Consider the following 14,061-nt stretch of genomic DNA (forward strand, 5'->3'; position numbering starts at 1 on the left):
CATCTGAGATAGATCTCCATCTGACTCATCTGTATCCTCACAATCTTTGCTCTAAATCCTTGTTGAAGGAAAAAAATGAGTGCTAACCGTGACCACCAAACTGACCCATACTTCATCCTTGAAGTCAAGTATTGAGATGGTCCCTCAAATCTCTGATCAATATTTGACTTATTTGAAGACCTTACATGCTTAGTGGAACTTCGGCTAGCTACTGAAGGGGAGCACTTTGGAAGCCCGGGTGGAAGAGGCATGAAATTAATGTGAAATTAATATATGCTTTTATACAGGCAGATGGATACCTTTATCAGGAGAGAACGTCATGCTAGAATGATGTGGAATTCTCAAGGACTCACACAGAGGTCCACAGCAGAAATGAATTGAGTTAGAATAGTCTTTTGCAGGGTCTCATTTAATTTCTACATAAAATACTTTAAGAGCTAGAGAAATAAATACTTTCTGAATTTTTTTCCATTTCATTTTAAATGGAGCTCCCGGGGTTTGACTCTTGTTTTGAATGATGTCTTTGTAAGAAACTTCCTGTGTTGACAAGAGACACACTGCATTTTTGTAAATGTAGTTCCACAGAAATGAGGAACAGTTCCAAATGTCTTACCAGTTTAAGGTCTTTATGCAATTTTTTCGAGGTTTCAAGTCCCTTAATCTTTATCATGTGTGTATGTCTCTGTAATATAAACTATAATGCAATATAATACAATTATAATATACAACCATGTCTCTAAATAATACACAATAATATAGTATATAAATACATAGTATATCTCATATAGTATACAAATACTATAATGATAATTATGTTCAATTATATCTCTATAACATACCACTATAATAACATTTCAAGTAGTATGTTTCAATTTTAAAAATTTTTCCTAGCGTCTTGACTTATTTTGCTTTAAATTATTTATCAACAGAGATCTGAACATCTTCAGCATTTTCCCTCTGCTTTAGTTTCATATTATTAAGATGGAGTGGAAATGGGACAAATTGGCTCTGTCTCTACTCTGCCAGAAATCAATCTGCTTCTACATAAAAGTTGTTCAAATGTCATTGATGCAGATTTTAGCAGAACTAGGGACATCACAACCAAATGTCTCTTTTTCATAAGACAGAGTGATGGGCACTTGGGTGGCTGAGTTGTTAGGTGTCTGCCTTCAGCTTGGGTTGTGATCCCATGGTCCTGAGATCAAGCCCCACATTGGGCTCCTTGCTCAGTGGGAAGCCTGTTTCTCTCTCTCCCTGCCTGTGTTCGCTCTCTTGCTTTCTCTCTTTCTCTGTCAAATAAATTAATTAAATCTTAAAAAAAAAAGAGTGAGGGGCGCCTGGGTGGCTCAGTGGGTTAAGCCGCTGCCTTAGTCTCGGGTCATGATCTCAGGGTCCTGGGATCGAGTCCCATATCGGGCTCTCTGCTCAGCAGGAAGCCTGCTTCCCTCCCTCTCTCTCTTTGCCTGCCTCTCTGCTTACTTGTGATCTCTCTCTCTGTCAAATAAATAAATAAATAAATCTTTAAAAAAAAAAAAAAAAAAAAAGAGTGATTTGAGCATGACCATATTTTACAATACAAATAAAATTTTTTTATATTCTAGTGACAACAGTTTATTGTTGTATTTTTACTTACAGGTTTTCTATTCCTTGATGCCTCATATTTTAAGGCAACAGCCTTCTTTCATGCAGCATTAGAAGTGTGCAGCAAATTTTTGTAATGTTAATAACCATAATGTAGCCTAGATAAGAAACATTAATATGAAAAGCCTGAAGAAGGGGCACCTGGGTGGCTCAGTGGGTTAAGCCACTGCCTTCGGCTCAGGTCATGGTCTCAGGGTCCTGGGATTGAGCCCCAAGTTGGGCTTTCTGCTTGGCAGGGAGCCTGCTTCTCCCTCTGTCTCTGCCTGCCTCTCTGCCTACTTGTGATCTCCCTCTCTCTGTCAAATAAATAAATAAAATCTAAAAATAAAAATAAAAATAAAATCCTGATGAAATGTAAAATTGAGGAAAAAGTCCAACTGAAAGGGTTTACACAAAATAGTCTAATTCTTATAGACATGAAGTTGATACATAGAAGCCAATAAATAGTCTCTTTTCCTTCCCCTTTCCTCCCCTCATCACCTCACCACCCACACACTGAGAAACTCTCGTCTTGCCTCATTCCTGGTCCAGAGAGATGGAAAAAGACCAATTCTCACCCCAGTTCAGTTCCATGACTTCTGGCAGAGTTTGTGCAGAGATCAAAGCCGCCTGTGATTTTCCACTGTCACTGGACCTAAACCTGGGGAGAAGGCGGGGATTTCAGAGGCTGAGAATGCTCTACCCACTGCTGTGGGTCACCCTGTCATGCTGAGGAGCCCATGAGGAACAGGGCCTGGAATAGACCAGTGCTAAGTCAATATTTGTTGATGAATGAATGAGTAGAAAAAAATGATAGCTTATATTTTTATGTGTCTATAAAAGTTATAGGTAATTGCCCTCTCTTTCAGTTTTGAGAAGGAAACAAAGAACTTTTTTCATTGTCATCATTTCTTCATCTCTCCTTTCAACACTGCTGAAACTTTCTCCTGAGAGGAGGATTTCAGAGCTCTTGATTCCGCTCCAGCAATACTCACATGCTTCTCTTCCTCCTCGGCACAGTTTTCTTTTCAGGGAAATGGAAAGCTCCTCTTGGCACAGTGGTCCCTGGTTTTGGGTGTGTGAGGAAGAGGCACATCTCTTGGCATGTTCTGATGAATGGGGACTGGACTGGGGGAAGCTTGGGAGGTGGGGGTGCCCACACGGACAAAAGACTGAGAGCAGAGGGCATTCTGCTAGTAGTAGATCTCTCAGCTTTAGTTTGTCGCATGAAGTCTTTATGTTGTCTTAATTTTTGAATGATATTTTCCGCAGGTAGAGAATGCTAGGTTGAGAGTTTTTTGCTTACTTTCCATTTGGCACTTTAAAGATTTTGCTCCATGGTCCTCTGACTTCTATAGTTTCTCCTGAGAATTCTTTTGTTATTCTTGCTTTTGTACATGATACCCTTTACTCGCTGGCTACTTTTAAGATTTTTGTCTTGATCCATGTTCTTCAGCAAATTTATTATGTCTTGCCTGGGTGCTCTTCTATGTCTCTACTCAATATATCCAATCTTTCCTCTGGCTTCTTGAAAATATAGAATATGGTTATAACAGGTGTTTTAAGGCCCATGCCTGCTAATTCTATTATCGTTATCATTTCTGGGTTTTGTTTTTATTAATGTACTTCTCTTTTTGTCCCCCAAGTCTGTATTACTTTATTAGATTATAGAGATCCACTAACTTAATGATTATAAAATAGTACTAATGACATTTCAAGTTATATACCTACAATCCACCAACAAATTACTGATCTACACATAGCTTGTTATATTTTAAAAGCTACTCAAGCATCTTTCTTGAAGTTATGACTACATTTGCTATTGGGATTACATAGTGTTAAAATTACTAAAATTTATTCTGAATTTTCATTATCTGCTCAAATAATATTAATATTGAATTATTCTTGATACTTCCATAATATTTGTGTATATTTTTTCCATTTTATTGAAACATAATTGACATATAACATGGTATTAGTTTTAGGTATACAGTATGATGATTTGACATATGCATACACTGTGAAATGATTACCATAATAAATTTAGTTAACATGCATCACCTCACAGTTACAATTCTTTTTGAGTGATGAGAACTTTTAAGATCTACTCTCTTAGCAACGTTCAAATTTATAATAGAGTATTATTAATCACAGTCATCATACTATACATTACATCCAAAGGACTTATTTATCTTAAACGGACTTTTCTCCTGGTTGTTAGTCCTATTTTCCTGCTTCTTGGTATGCCTGCTGATTTTTTATTGGATAGTCTCCATAATGAATTTCACACTGTTGGATAATGCATCCATTTAAAGTGTGTTGCCCTTGGTTCTGACACAGCCTTAGGTTATTACAGATATTTGATCCTTTTGAGGCTTGCTTTTGCCTTTTGTTAGGGTGTGTCAAGAATAGCTTTTGGTCTAGGGTTAATTTAGTCCCGCTACCAAGGTGAGAAACTTCTGAGGACTCTCCCTGATGTTCCACATATAACAAGGTCCTTTCATGCAGTCTGGTGAGAGGGAGAACTGTTCCCAGCCTGTGGGATCCCCAAGAACTATTTGACCTACTGTTTCCCACTGGCTCTCTCTCCAGCACCCACAGAGCAGCGCTCCCCCAGAGACCCGTCCACAGCTATCCAGCACAGTTCCTCTGTGCCACTCGCTTCTCCCTACTCTTTTCCCCACAAATTCTAGCCAACTCAGCCTCTTTGAACTTCGGTCTCTGTCCCTTCAGCTCAACGAGACTGGCAGGTTCTGTTTGGGTTCCCACTGGCTGAATACTCTGTCCAGGGCCACACTCTGTCCAGGCAATCATAGGTCTCTCATTTCGATTTCTTTTTCTCTCAGGGCTCATAGTTCTCTGTGTCCATGTGCCAGTGCCCTTTTCTTTTTTTTTTTATTTGACAGACAGACAGCTCACAAGTAGACAGAGAGGCAGGCGGTGTGGGGGTGGAGGGAGCAGCCTCCCCCCTGAGCAGAGTGCCTGATGTGGGGCTTGGTCCAGGACCCTGGGATCATGACCTGAGCCGAAGGCAGAGGCTTTAACCCACTGAGTCACGCAAGGGCGCCTGCCAGTGCCCTTTTTAAACAGCTCCCCCCCCCCCATATATTTTGCCTGGTTTTCTAGTTGTTTATGGTAGAAGGACAATTTCCGTAACAGTAATCCTTTGTGGGTAGACACAGAAGTCCCTTGTAGTGTGTAGTTTTACATTTGCTTCTCCGGGGCCCCAGACATTGGCCATTTTTATGGGAACTCTTGGCTTGAGATTTCTACACCATGTGGTGCTGTAAATTTGGACCCCACAAGCATGCAGTACTGGCTTGAGGAATCCATTAACTTTGTTTTTCTACCCAGAACCACCCCCAGGCAGATGGCAAGCTTCCGTGTAGCTTCTCTCTGTCAGTTGGTGATATTTTTACCATTCCTAATTTTTTAACTAAACTACTCTTCATGTACCCCAGCTTTGTACAGGACCGTGTGTACAGCTGTCCGTCTTCAACAGTCTGAGCCACATCTCTTGTTCTAACGTGGGTATTAACTCCAGTTCCGGGTCAGAGGGGATTTATTTAGGTAGAATAAATAGAATTTTATTATAGAATTAATAGAATTCTATTAATTCTAGGTAGAATTAATAAGAATTTTGCATTATCACATCTGTGCATATTTGATTTTTTTAGGTACTTGGTGGTGTTTTATCCTAGTAATAGCTCAGCTTTATGATTTTAACTTACATTGTTTAACTGATTGTGATTTTTTTTATAAAGCTGCAATCTATAACTTTTTTAAAAAGATTTTATTTATTTATTTGACAGAGAGAGAGAGAAAGAGAGAGCGAGCGAGCGCACACACAAGCAGGCACAGTGGCAGGCAGAGGCCAAGAGAGAAGCAAGCTCCCTGTGGAGCAAGAAGCCCAATGTGGGACTCGATCCCAGGATCCTGGGATCATGGCCTGAGCTGAAGGCAGCAGCTTAACCGACTGAGCCACCCAGGCATCCCTGATTGTGATTTTATGTTGAAGGCTTGCTGAGTTTATAAACAAAATGAGATCATTTAAGAGAACTCAAATTTCTCATTTCAATATGCTTAGTTTCATAGGTAATTAAAGTTGTTGAAGTTTCTGGAAAGTTTTTATTTGTTAAGTCAGACAATAGTAGTACCTAAAATGGAAAGCAAATAGATTAATTTATAAATACAGTTTAATAAGTTAAAGGGAACTTAGTTACATTATTAAGGCACCCTTTAATCTTTTCAATGACTAGATTTTTAAATAGAAAAATGAGATTTTAAAACTAACCTTCAAGGATTTAGGAAGGTTTAGATTTTTAAATTTATTACTTCAGTAGATTGAATATTAATCTTATAAAACAAAACTCTAAATAGTCTTTTTTGTGCTCCAATACAATCCTCTGTGTACCAGTAGCTCACATTTAGCAGGTCACAGTTTTATGAGTTCTCATGAATTAGAAAGACTTTCAGCATCATTAAATTGATAGATCTGTACTTTTGTTCTATTTCCCCCTGTAGGAACAGCAGCTTTTTACATAAGCCATCAAGTCATAATGTAGTTGATTCAGTTTCGTTGTTACAGTGGCTGTAACAATTTTGGGGTGGGGTGAAGGGGAGGGTGCAGGAGAGGCAGAGGGAGAGAGAGAAAATCTTAAGCAGGACTCACACCCAGTGTGAGGCCTGACATGGAGCCCCATCTCACAACCCTGAGATCATGACCTGAGCCAAAATCAAGAATTGGACCCTTAACCAACTGAGCCACCCAGGTGCCCCTGAAATACTTCTTATAACCATTTTTTTGAGGAGTCTCAGTGTATGGAGCTATGAGTATGAAAGCATTTTTGTCCCTCACTGCCACCTTTTCCATCAGGTCTCTCTGGACTGGATGGCAGGGATCTCAGTGATGCACACTTTCATTTCACAAGTTTTCACATAATTTCAGAACTTAAGACACACTGCTTTAAAATTGTGTTTTCATTGGATTCAAAGTCCTTCCTGTTTTCTCTCTGGTCTGGGCTCCAGTGATATGGAACTGGGGGTGGGGGTAGCAGGTTCGGCTCACTCACCATACCTCCCTTCTTCCCTTCCCCCAACACTGGTGACTTTGTTGCTGGTTCTTGTGAGGGGTGCATTTGGGGTTCTGAGGAAAGTCCCAGGGGCCTCTTACCTGCACAGCTCCTGCTTTTCTCCTTTTTCCTCTCTTCGGCTCCCCTGCTGGTGTTCAATTTCCTTTGGTCCCCTCGTCCAGAGAGAGCCCTCTTGCTGAAGGAGGGAAAGCTTCAGACTGCTCAAGATCAGCTGCCCTCGGCAGGGTCCATTTGACCCTTGAAAAGCTCATCAACTTGCCATGCCTGTTAGTGACAGCACAGCATCTCTCTGCTGCCTGGTGTCCAATGTCATGGCAACAGCAGGGGGCACTTAGCTGCACAAGGGAATCAGATGGCAGGCAGTTTCTAGTCCTGAACTTTGCAAAGGAGAGGAGGTGTAGGTGTACCTCCAAACTTATAAAGGAGTCTGTTGTCCCATCTCTGACCTTTGGCAGGAGGATGGAGAAGGGAAACCTTTTTTCATCCTAACTGTTTTCCTCCAGTGGTGTGTGAGTGAGCACAAGTGTGCACATTTGTGTGTGCGTGTGGACAGGTTGTGGGTTTGCGATGGTGTTGGGTGGTGGCTGGGGACAGTAATAGGGGGAGAACCAAATTTCCTAAAGCATAATGCTACCTGTCAGTGAGCCCTGCAAAGAGGGGCAGGCTCCAAAGCTGGCGAAAGTCCTCTGAAAGTCCTTCAAAGTCCTCTGAACTCAGAATCAGGGTTCTCTTTTTCTTAGCTGTGCACCCTTTGTCGCCAATTCTGGCAGTAGACTCCCACACTGTCTTATTATCCTTAATCGACACATTAAATGCAATTACTTTGGGTATCTTAACAATGGGATCGACTTGATTGTACAGTAAGCTGCCAGATGTACAACGATGGAGCAATTTCATACCTCTGAACCTCAGTTGACCTTGGATGGCTCATCTGATCATGCTAGGAAGGGACTACTTTAACCCAAAGGAATTTAAATCAGAAGATGTGCTGTAAGATGCAGTGGGAAGGATACAGCAGAGACCACACCACTGAACAGCTGAACAGGAAGGAGAAAAACACTAATGGGAAAGAGGAGAGGTGTGAGGACTGTTTATTAATACTGAGGAGGCTCCAAATCACAAGACCGCCAACAGAAATGCACATCACTATCATTAACAACACACAAAACACACTGCTTGGCTTAACAATTCATCCCCCTTTGGACAGGATGCTGAAGTATGATTGCAACCCATGAGAATTTCCCAGGAAAAGTCAAGCCAAGTCCAAATGCTGCTCCACAACATATTCACCTACTCTCTGACCATCATCCAACATCCCTCTGTCTTTATTCTGGTCTTTTCCTTAAAACCGTTTCCTAGTATTTGTGCGACCAATGGCATTTTCTTAACACAGAATTTGTTGATAAAGAAAACTATCAAAATGTTGTTAGTTGATGTTTTATATGAATGAGAGATTTTATGATTTTCCCCTGAGCCAGCACAAAAATAGGGAATAGAAAGCGGGAAGAGTTCCTTACATTTAACCCAAGCCATTCGCACATGAGTAACACAAGGCAGCTCAGCGCAGCTCCCCTCGTATAGCCTCCTGGTCACTTGGCCTTCTTGTTGCCTTTCTGGGGCTGCTCAGTCGCCTTCCTAGCCTCCTCCTCCGGGATGAACACACTGATTGTGAAGTCGCTTATCTCTGAGCCGTACTTGTTCTTCACAACAAGCCCGTATTTGCCGGAGTCGGCGGTGCTCACCCCACTGATGGTGAAGTAGGCAGTCTTGCCGGCCTCGAACCTGACGCTACAGTGGTCATCTGGAACCAGGGGCTTCTCGTTCTTTAACCAGGAAACCTCTGGAGTTGGGTCGCCCCACACGATGCAGGTGAGATTAAGCGCCTGCAAAACACATTTTATGAGAGGGAAGGAGATAGATCAGGTACAATGATCCAACTTCAAGAAACTTTCTGGTGGTTTGGCAGGACCCAAAGGAGGATAATACAAAGCCCCTGGAATAACGGGTGGAATGATGTGATAACAGGGGCATGCACCTGCTTAAATTATAATTTGACTTCACTCCTAAGTAGATTTCTGGAGGGCCTCAGCTTCCCGGCTTTGGGAAGGCTCATCATCAGAGCCACACGAAGGAGTTTGCTGCCAGTTCCCATCTGCACTCTTGCTTTCATAAACACATAGATGTCTTTTGCTCTCATGTGGCATTTGGATTCTGTCTCAGTAGAGAAATCTCATTGCCATAATCACCACCTGCTCACTTTGCATTTTGTCTGCCTCACAGAGCCCAACAGCAGAATCATGACAGCTGTTTCAGATACTGGGATTCATCTTCAGGTTCCATCTCCCTCCATTTATTTCTCCCCTCAAACCCCAACCAGTCTGTTGTAGTTGAGATGGTGCTCTACCAAAATGTATTCCTATTTCCTGATATTTTATTATATTACCATCTGTGCTGAAACCCTCTTACTTCAAAAGATCAATGTTTAGGCCAATCGTTTTACTTTACCATTACTTTTTTGTTGAAAAATTTAAGGATAATTGTAGATTCAGAAACTGTAGTAAAAAATAATAGAGAGGTTGTATAGGACCTTACCCAGTTACCCCTAATATTAACACTTTACAAAACCATAGCGTAATAACACGACCAGTACATTGACAGTGATACAACCCATGGTTCTTATTCATATCTCCCCAGTTTGGCCTGTACTCATTGGTGTTTTATGTGTGTGTGTGTGTGGTTCTATTCAATTCTATCCCTTGTCTAGGTCCATGTGTCCATCTCCTCAATCAAGATAAAGAACATTTCCATCACAAGGATCTCTCATGTTGCCCTTTGTACCCACACCCACCCCCCACCCCCAACCTCATTTCTAACTCCTGGCAACCACCAATCCATTTTCCATTTCTAAAATTTCCTAATTTCTAAAGCATTATATAAATAGCATCATATAGCATGTAACCTTTTCAGCTTGCCTTTTCCACTTGGCATAATAATTCCTTGCAGATTCATCCAAGTTACTGCAGGGATCAATACTTTGCCCCTTTTTATGGCTCAATACTGTGCCATGGGATATATATATACCATAAAGGTCATCTGGGCTGTTTCCAGTTTGGGGCCATTATGAATGAAACTGCTAATGAACATTTGTATACAGGTCTTTATGTGAACATAAATTTTATTTTCTTTATGATAAATGCCCAGGAGTATAACTACTGGGTCATATGGCAAATGCATGTTTTCTTTTTTGAGAAATTGCCAAACTGTTTTCCTGCCTGGCTTCACAATCTTGGCTTACATTTCTACTAGCAATGTACAAGTGATTCTGTTTCTCTGCATCCTTATCAGCACTTGTTGTTGTCACTGTTTTTACTTTAGCAATTCTGATAGGTGTTATGATATTTCACTGTGGTTTTAATTTGCATTTCTCTGATGGCCAACGATGTTGAATTTACTTCACATTTTAAATTCCATTCTTGCATTTTTTTTTTCGTACTGAAATCCAGGAAGTATAAGGAAAAGAACTAGGGCTCACAATACACAGGAAGAGGACATTCATCTAAATATCCCTCTAAAGGGTCTTATGATCACTTACTATCTCTTCTATAAGAGTATTGCTTAAAACTGGGAGATTAAGAAATCTCTTCCCTCCCATGGTTAATTAGCATTTCTTACTGAATTATCCTATAAACACATTTCAGCAAGAAAAATAATCAAGCTATTGCCAAAAAACTTATCCAAGCAGACCTGGGGTTAAAACTTTTGTTGTTTTTTTTTTCTCTTTAAGCAGGCTCCATGCCCAATGTGGGGCATGAACTCATGACCCTGAGATCAAGAGTTGCTTGCTCTACTGACTGAGCTAGCCAGGGGCCCGTTGGGGGTTAAAACTTTTAACAAAACCGAGCCAAACTCCCAAATACCTTAGGTGTCATGGAAAACTACTATCCCTATTTTAGATTTATTTCCATTATAGATCACAAAGTCCTTTCCCATACATTCTCTCTCAGAATTCTCACTACAACCCAATGAGCTGAATATCTGGAACCCCATTAAATGAGGAACATGAAAAGCAGAGTTTAAAGACAAAAGCAACCTTGCATTGGTTGAGCTTCAGGTCAGCTGTGGTCATCTATATTCCACCCACGAAGAAATGCAGTTGGATGAGCCCTGCCTCTCACTAAAGCCTCTCCACATGCCTTGTTTTATCCCTAGTCTACCAATCATATGCCTTCATTGGGAAAAGGTTTTGTTTTACTTCAAGTACCCATCCATTATGACTGACTTACTGAATTTGTCTTAATGAAACAGAGGGATGAAGCAAGTAAATCCAAGTTAGAAAGTATTTTCATTGCTTTTGAAACAGAAGGATGAAGACAGTGAATCCAGGTTAGAAAGTATGTTCATTGCTTTTCAGAGAGATTATTATGGAGCCAGGAAATACTAGTTTAAAGTTAAATGGAAAGAAATCAGTTTTGGGGGCCTGAGTGCCTCAATCGGTTAAACGTCTGCCTTCAGCTCAGGTCATGATCCCAGGGTCCTGGGATGGAGCCCCGCATCAGGCTCCCTGTTGACCAGGGAGCCCACTTCTCCCTCTCTCTTCCTCTGCCTCCCTGCCCCTTGTGCTCTCTCTCTCTCTCAATTTCATTTATAAAAAAATAAACAAAAATCTTTGTTTTTTATTTTTTATTTATTTATTTGACAGAGAGATAGAGAGCACAAGTAGGCAGAGCAGCAGGCAGAGGGAGAGGGAGAAGCAGGCTCTCCACTGAGCAGGGAGCCCGATGCGGGACTTGATCCCAGGACCCTAGGATCATTGCTTGAGCTGAAGGCAGCTACTTAACCAACAGAGCCACCCAGGCGCTCCCTAAAATCTTTTTTTAAAAAAACAAATAAATCAGTTTTCAACTGAAACAGAATCTATAGAAATTCACGGCGCAAGATGTTTCCCTTCCCTTCAGATATTTCCCTTCAGAGGTGAAGTATTTAAAGGGACAGCCCATTCTCCGCTAGGTGTTAGAGGTCGTATCTTTTTCCAGTTACATTTGTCACATAGCTGTGATTGAACCTTTTTTGCTTCTCATGATATGAAAGGGTACCTCTGGGAAGAGACTAAGTGGTCTACATGTGCCCAAATAAGGTAACTTGTATCCTAATGCTTGGCCTACAAAATATTATGCTGACTTGAAAAATGGACTCCATTTTGATTCTTGTATTTGGCTACTCTGAAGTCAAGCCAAAGCAACAGTGGCTTAAGATGAAGGCGGTGGGAGCTGTTAGACGGAACGAAATCTAGGGCACTGGAATCCATTGTTAGTGTGGAAGAAGCAGGGACAGGAGTGCTCCATGCTTACCTTGCCTTCCTGGATGGTGACCACATCGGGGAGTCCACCCACCACTCGGGCGCGGTCTGCAAGCATAGGCATTTCTGGTTAATCACTGAAATGATGAGCGCCAGTGATCACACTCACAAAAGCACCCCAGGGAACTAACTTTCCAATTTAGTTTCCTTCTCCTAACAGTTATTTTATGCCTATTTTTAATATGCAAAATTAGGAAAGGGTCCAGTAATTTTAGATGTTATTCCTTCCTTGCATAGATAACTTGTGTGCGTGGGTGCCTCTACCCAAATTATCAGCTTGAGATGGCTTTGTCGTATTAAGACCTGCCCTATAATTTTCACGACTATCTTCAGCCCTGGCCCTTCTGTAGCTCAGTGGGGCTCAGCTCAAGGAGGCAGAGCAGGTCTCTATGGACAGCCTCCAAGTCTGCTTGGCCTCTTTCAAGGGCTTCCTTATCATTAAAAAAAAAAAAAAAAAGGTATAATTGGAGGCTGTATGCCACGAGGCTTTTGCAGATGTGGGCTTTCTTTGAGGCCTTTCCTAGAGAGCTTCCCGTTTTTGTCTCCTGGTAGTTCTTGGTGTGTAGGACTATGTAGGGCTACAGTCTATGGCCGTGAAGTACAAAGGCCCCCAGCTGAGGGGACAAGGTGTGGGAAAGGGTGCTGAAATCCAGAGCTGACCTCTTGCTCCCCTCGTACCCTCACCAAGCCCTGTGCTTTGGGTACAACTGGCTCAGCCCCAGGGAAGGACACCTTTCTGTAATCTGCTCAAAGGGACACTGTTTCACACTAATGCATCCTCTCAATTTTAGGCCCATTTCAATTAATGTTTGACTCTAGATCCCTATTTGCACAACTCCCTTCTTCACTAAGTCAGACTACAGCTTTGAACGAGTCTTGAATCTTGACTACATTTTCCTGCTGATTCCATCACGCCTTGCACCACTTGTAAGCTCAACTCCTCATCTGGCTCCTGCACCACCCAATGTGTGACATTAGGCAAGTCACTTCACTGCGTGGACTGTAGTCTCCTAATCTGGGGAATGGGGGAAGCGTTGCATTATGCCTGTGGACATGAAGGTACCCAGCCCTGATCCATAGCATCCACAGGATTCCTTGGGGCCCTGAGAGGAGGTCTGAGGAGGGACATTGAGTCAGGGAGCCCAGATCCCATCCCTCCTTCAATTACACTAACTTGGTTTTTACTTATTTTACATTTTGGATCTGTGTGAAAGATGTTGTTTGAATTAAGCTTCCCTCAGCTTACAAAAGGTTAAACACAGGGGCACTCAAGTCTCTTCCAGCTCTAAACTGCTTCAATGCAGAAACTTCAGAAAGAATTCATGATCTGGAGGGAGGAGCGGGCTCCTTGCCCATCAGAGTTCAACAATGGGGAGTGGAGGTCGACTGTGGACACTGGCTTTGCTTGTGCATACAGGCGCGGAAGGGGGCCACTTGGTACCAAGGAGAAGTGCTCCCCTCTCACACTGTACTCCCCGGCACACCCCGTGCTGATGCTGGCATCTGCCCCATTCACCGCTAGCAACTGCCTCACCACTCACAAACCCAGCACAAGAGAAGGGAGAAGAAAAGAGCAGGAAGGAGAGAGGAAAGTAGTCAAAGGTGGAACGTTCCATCCTAATGACCTGGAGCTACTGAAAGGCTGCCAGGTGACTTCACCGCTCACTCCCCCTCCTGGTTCCCTCCATTCCAGCTTGGGACTGACTCTGTATAATTTTAGCCCTCAACAATTTTCAAACTCTGCCTCACACACTCAGAGAGAACCTGAATGATTATCGTAATTAGTTCATGTCTCTCAGAATCTTTAAAAGATTGAGGTCTAGAAATCTCCACGTATGAGGCCAACAGCTAAGGAAGTTAGGAGTAAGCACGTTTCTGGGTACAAAGGCTTGACAGTTTGGTGTTTGTTTACTCAGACTGTGAAGTATTCAAGAAGGCCTTATTTGGCTTCTTGTATCCTACAGGGGCTCTTAGGAAAATGCAGGAGTATTT

The 14,061-nt window shown here is 42.0% G+C and overlaps 1 protein-coding gene across 2 annotated transcripts in view; it reads right to left on the minus strand.

Annotated features, from left to right (window-relative positions):
* Positions 1-7,777: 7,777 nt before the first annotated feature.
* MYOM1 (myomesin 1) overlaps positions 7,778-14,061 on the minus strand; it is a 152,822-nt gene continuing 146,538 nt past the window's right edge. For both annotated transcript variants that reach the window (XM_080820935.1, XM_080820934.1), the window contains 2 exons: positions 12,062-12,117; positions 7,778-8,596 (listed from right to left, as the gene is read on the minus strand). In XM_080820935.1, the coding sequence (XP_080677061.1) occupies positions 8,303-8,596; positions 12,062-12,117 (350 nt within the window). In that variant the 3' untranslated portion in view covers positions 7,778-8,302. The remainder of the gene's footprint in view (positions 8,597-12,061; positions 12,118-14,061) is intronic.

The sequence above is a fragment of the Martes martes genome, assembly GCF_963455335.1.
Source record: "Martes martes genome assembly, chromosome: 13".
Lineage (NCBI taxonomy): Eukaryota > Metazoa > Chordata > Mammalia > Carnivora > Mustelidae > Martes > Martes martes.